General features: G+C 37.6%; 1 protein-coding gene across 1 annotated transcript; it reads left to right on the top strand.

Moving 5' to 3' along the window:
- gfral (GDNF family receptor alpha like) lies at positions 1-3,874 on the top strand. Its single transcript, XM_034100192.2, has 9 exons — positions 1-75; positions 376-507; positions 929-1,084; positions 1,256-1,312; positions 2,023-2,338; positions 2,692-2,951; positions 3,041-3,121; positions 3,643-3,724; positions 3,805-3,874. Exons 1-9 carry the CDS (start codon positions 39-41, stop codon positions 3,872-3,874), a joined length of 1,191 nt encoding a protein of 396 aa, XP_033956083.1. The 5' UTR covers positions 1-38.
- Positions 3,875-5,584: the final 1,710 nt, after the last annotated feature.

Below are 5,584 nucleotides of genomic sequence, written 5' to 3'. Positions count from 1 at the left end.
GCTGCTGGAGGGACAGTGACAGCTCTACAGCTGCTATCATGCAACTGATACGCCTGGAAGCTGTGATCATACTTGGTAAGTCGACTTTCACTGTGATATTTTCAAACTTCAACTCCTAGCTTATCGAATTCATCTTCACGTTAACAGAAAATCTAATTAAAAGTAATGCTATTAAATACAGTTACATGTCTTAGCTTATAATATATGTAGAGTCAAGAGTGTTTGTTAGTGATTATTATTATATTGAACTTTCCTTTAAGATAACAGCTCAAGACAGATATATATACCAGGTGTGTGTTTGGAGATGATGCAATAACATCACATTTGAATCACAAAGAAAGAGTTTTCAGGATAAATTATTGTAATGTATTTCAGGGATAATGATTCATCAGATATCAAGCAGCAGCATTTCACCTCCACCTTCCAACTGTTTTGCTGATGTGGACACCTGCATGTCAAATCTGTGCAAGTGGAGTCAAGAAGCATTTTACGGCAACATCTGTGAGGGTAAAAATGACACATTTCCAATTTACCATTCCTGCTGCAGGGCGTTTGGGACACGGTTTTTTAGATGTTTTTCTTGTGGCATTATAAAAGTGTTGATTCCATTTCCTCAGGAAGCGTGGGACATGAGGCCACTTAATTGAATTGCACTTCTTGGAGTATGGCTTAAATGTAATAACGGAGGCAATAGCCTGGAGCAAAGTTTGTATAACTAAAAATCCATTATAATAAATAGCCTGACACAGCCTTTAAAATCTATGTTTGTTTTGACTTATAGTGCGTTTTATGTTGTCTGACATCTCAGGGGAGACAATCAGAGCAGCAGGCTGATACAGCAGGAAACACCTGTTGCACAAACAAGACCTCGCCTGGTTATAAAAAAATCCAGTTTTTCTACCTCCCCCTTGTGTTTGTGTTATTCTAGATGAAGGCTGCCAAATAAAAGGCTCAGAGGTCTGTAACTTGACCATCCAGACTGTGCTGGACCAATTTCCCTCTCTGCACGGGTGTGTGTGTGCCTGGGAGGAGGAGCATTGTGGCTCTATACAAGCACTGGCCACACAATGCAACCAAAAGACAGGTGCAGTATTCTCAGTAGTCTCTGAGATAAGCATTTATAGGTGAAATTGCATTTCTGTTTACCAAAGGCGTTCTGATGTACTGTGTGATTAAACACTTCTGTGCTACTGAATAAAAAAAGGCTGGCTTTAATAGGCATTCGTAGGAATCATGTTTCCAATTCTCCTCACAGCAGGGCAGAGGAGGGGAGCAGGGAAGGACTGGCAGTCAAGCAGTTTAATAAGATATGGTAAATATGTGAACATAGTTTAAAGAGTAAAGTGCCATATTTTCCCATTTTTTTGGTGACTGGTTTTATTTTTAAATTGGTCAGGTGTTGAGTGAGAGAGCTGCAGCTGGCAACCACCGAACGAGCTGTAATTAAATACTATTGTCCACCATCAATTTCTTCCACTTTAAGTGCTTGTTTTATGCGACTGACAGATTCAAATTGTTATTGTGGCTGAAATCGAAATTGAAAAAGACCCTACTGTTTGTTAATGTGTCCAACCAAGTCTCCCTGGAGGAAAAGTATTGTTCTGAAAACTTGCATCGCATCCACATTTTTTTAAATGAAGCCATGACACTGAAAATCATCTTGACAACACCAAAGTGCTGGCACTCCTCTCTCCAGATGTTCCCCAATGTTAACCGTTTTCTTCTGGAAACAATTTAATAAGACAAAAACAGACCAGATTTAGCAGAGGAAAACAAAAATGGTTATTATCTTTGTAGGGTGAGTGGCAAAAAACAACTCATTTATAGCCTGTTGAGGCCACATACTGGGCCGAATAAAAAGACGACTCTCCTTTTAGTCAATTAGACACACAAACATGGGAAAATAGGGTAGTATAGCCTTCAACCTTACGTTAAAAAATATACAATTATGTACACTGAATTCATCAATATACAAGTGATGTTTCTATAGTCTAAAAACATTTTGCATTATTTTTGTTGCAGTACAAAACGGTGCTGAATCCTGCTTGGACCAAATGAAAGTGTGCATCAATGATGCAGTTTGCAACAAGTACCTTATCCCCGTGAGTCAGGCATGCATGGCACCACAATGTGACCATGACCGCTGTGAGAAAGCTTCTCAGCAGTTCTACAGCAGCATGCCACACGATGTTGCAGAAATAATTGTCATGTGCGAATGTAAGGATTCGGATCAAAACTGTCTGGATATAAAAACTGCTCTGCACAGCGGCACATGTGGAGACCAGATATGGATCTGCCAGGATACAGTTAACCTGTGTGTTGAGGACAGCACCTGCAGGCATGTCGCTATTCTTTCCCTCCTTTCAGTATGTCTTGAACTGCAAAAATACTACAGAAGAAAATAGTTGAGTGGATTTTGAACACATGTGAGCCATTTGAGTGTGGTAGTCTTCCTTACGTCAAAGATTGTGAAATATTACGTTTATATTCAAATGTTATAATAATGTTATGTGAAGTCATTTTACAGTTTGTTCTTTAAAGGTCATAGAACAAGTTGAGTGAAACTGTACAAGTTGGGAGTTCTGATCAGTGGAAAGCTAAGATGATTCAAAGATTAAAAAAACGTCTTCTCTAAACACCCCTTAAGCAAAGAATACTGCAACTCAAACATATTTTCTTTTGGATTAGCAGATATCTGTTAAATAGCTTCCGAGTCAAATGCTGGAGTCCTGAAGAAGCACGGTGCAGCGACAGAGACCTCCACAATGATGAATGTATCAGCCAGATGGACCCGGCTCTCATCCTTGGTGCAGATTCTGAATGTAAAAAGGCCTTCCTGGATACTTTGGGCACAGCTCTTCATTATCCTTGTCAATGCAAAGGAATGCACAATGATGATCTACTGACGTGCAACCTCATTCATGACTTGCTTCACAACAGATCACACTTCAGTGAGTAGGTTTTAGATTTACAAAAGAAACACATTTTATAATGAAAATGTGTTTCAAAGGAAACATTTTAAAAAGTTTGTGTTTTCCAGTGACATCTTGGAAGAGCAGTGATGGTCCAGCTACATATCCTGAAGTCGATGAATCTGAGCAAGCTCACACATGGTCAAATGGTACATTTAAGCACTTTAAAGCAGTTTAAACAATGAAAATGAGTTTACACCACTATTGTGAATATCTTCAACCATACACTTTGGTAAGTCCTGGCAGCATGACCAACTGAGCTAACAGCTAACTAGCTATCAGCAGCTACTTTTAGAACAGTTAGCCTTACTTTAGCAGGAAAAGCATTCTGTGCCTCAGGAAACGTTCTAAAACAGAGAAAAGCGAGGCAGAGCAAGTGGAGGACTTTGGAGGGAAAACCAGAAAAAATGTCTCCATAAAATATGATACTGTTTCATATTTGATGGCGAATTTTTGTATTTGTATCAGATACAGTGTTACCAAATAAATGTAGTGTGTAAAACCTAATACTCTTCTCCTCTGGGATATTAGTACCTGCTCACCGAAATTACAAAGTATCATATCATTTTATAGTTATTATAATAAATGAATGAGTATTATAGCTGATTACATTATGGATACGATTCTTTTTTGAATATATTGAAATGTTATAATGAATGTTATCTTTCAGGTGATCTGCTATTCGTTTTTGCAACTGCAGTACTTGTTGGAGTTGTTGTGTTAGTGCCTCTGGCGGTTGTCAGTAAAATATGGTAAGAACATCAACAGTAAAATACATCAAGTCTCTCTGATATCTAAAAATAAAGCCTTTCTACTTTCTTTATTGTTATAGGATGCTCAGAAGAAGAGACAAAACTAAGTTTCACCATCCAGAGAAAAGTAATTGTGCTGTTAATCCCTGATGGTGTTTATCCATCCATAAAATGTTTGTCATCAATAATCATGAGTCAACATTTTGTTCCTTTTTAGATTGAAACGGTTTTAGAAGTTGCCTGATTTTTTCATAATATTGATAAGAATATATGAAAAAATATCGACATATACTTTGTTATACTTACATTTTAATGTGAGATGTTAACTTGTGTATCAGAGATTTTTAAAACAGATTCATATATTTTAACAATTTTATTTTGATTAAAAGGACAATTGTTTTCTTTCTGCTGTATATGATCAGTCTTCTTGTAATGTAGTCTGTTTCACACTGACCTGGTCTTTCCATCTTCGAAAGTTAAAACTCACCTGGAACATTTTATTTTGCTGTCACCAGTTGTCTTTTTGTGATGATTAAATAGTGATCTTTAGTCTTCAACTTTATGTGATAATAAACTTCACTCTTGAGTCTTGACACCGGAAGGTCTCACGTTGTATATGAAAACCTGTTCCAGTACAAATACATAGCATTGTTAAGAGACAGGAAACATTGCAGAACAGCCTGACTAAACTGATTCAACTATCTGATTTGTTGTTTTTTCTTTATTCAAACTTGAGCTTCAAACTTGATTTATCTGCATTTGACTTGACAAAATATATTAGAAGAGGAGTAGGGAGAAAGGTTAATGGCTTTGGTTCGAATAATATAACCTCGGGTTTATTTTCCTTCTGCTGGAGAAACTTTTCAGCCATGCAGGCTCCTGGAGACAATGATATGGTCTGTTAGTTTACTGTAATTATTGGGCTCCAGAGAAACACAGGTAAATCTGGCCTTCAGCTTATCATCTGTACCTATGCTGTCTTTCTTTTTCTAAAGCATTTTACTTTCTTGTGACCTCTTAAATCTTGCCAATTCATGTTTTCACAAATTAATTTGTTGAGGATGAGTCTAATAAATAAAAAATCAGAGAGAATTAAAAGCTCTGGTGTAATTTATAATAAACAGCTTCACTCACTATGAATTATGTTAAGAAATATGATTGTGGTATTGTTTTTATGCTAACGACCTACTTACAATATTTAGGAGAAGAGAAGTGAAGCTGGAAAGGCTTCACAGCTTTAAATTCACCTGACCAACATGTCTGGACTGCGGGAGGAAAGAAACCCACGCGAATATATGAGGGATCAAGACTGAAAGTAAACACAAAACCACATGCAAACACATGCTGCACACAGAAAGACCCCCGCTGGTAGGAAGCCAGAACATTCCTGCAGTTAGACTGCTACGCTGGACACTGAATCAACCATGAAGATATAAATATAGGAGATGACCAAAGCACGAACCTCCTGAAAGTGCTTTCACCTGCATTATGTCTACTAGCAAGCAGGGTCTGACTTTTCTGGTGGCAAAAATAGATCGTATACAATATGGACATATTATCTGAGACGTCAGTCATGGTTTCTGAAAGGCCATTGTGAAGCTCAATGTGGGTGGCTTATGCCGTCGACGACATAATTGCAATGACAACAGTGCCCAAATCCAGGCTGATTTAAAATGGAAAAGGTGACGGATTCTTGTTTTTTAACCATGGTTGTCTGTGGGGATTTGCTCACTTAGTAGTCAGTCTCAAGTTGTCATAAGAAGAGCTGCAGATTTTTGCTTGATTTGATTCTCACACAGTCGGTTGCAAAAAAGTCCTGTTTTATAGAAAAGATCGAAAAAAGACCCAGATTAAAGTGTA

Source organism: Pseudochaenichthys georgianus, chromosome 15 (assembly GCF_902827115.2).
Source record: "Pseudochaenichthys georgianus chromosome 15, fPseGeo1.2, whole genome shotgun sequence".
Classification (NCBI taxonomy): Eukaryota; Metazoa; Chordata; class Actinopteri; order Perciformes; family Channichthyidae; genus Pseudochaenichthys; species Pseudochaenichthys georgianus.
Note: the sequence above shows the minus strand (reverse complement) of the source record. Positions and strands in the feature narration are given on the sequence as shown.

What these genes read in the sequence shown, in the direction of transcription:
- gfral (XM_034100192.2), top strand. Translation starts at nt 39, where the DNA reads ATGCAACTGATACGCCTGGAAGCTGTGATCATACTTG. An exon ending in TCACAACAGATCACACTTCA is followed by an intron (nt 2,952 to 3,040) that starts GTGAGTAGGTTT and finishes TGTGTTTTCCAG; the next exon opens with TGACATCTTGGAAGAGCAGT. An exon ending in GCGGTTGTCAGTAAAATATG is followed by an intron (nt 3,725 to 3,804) that starts GTAAGAACATCA and finishes TTATTGTTATAG; the next exon opens with GATGCTCAGAAGAAGAGACA.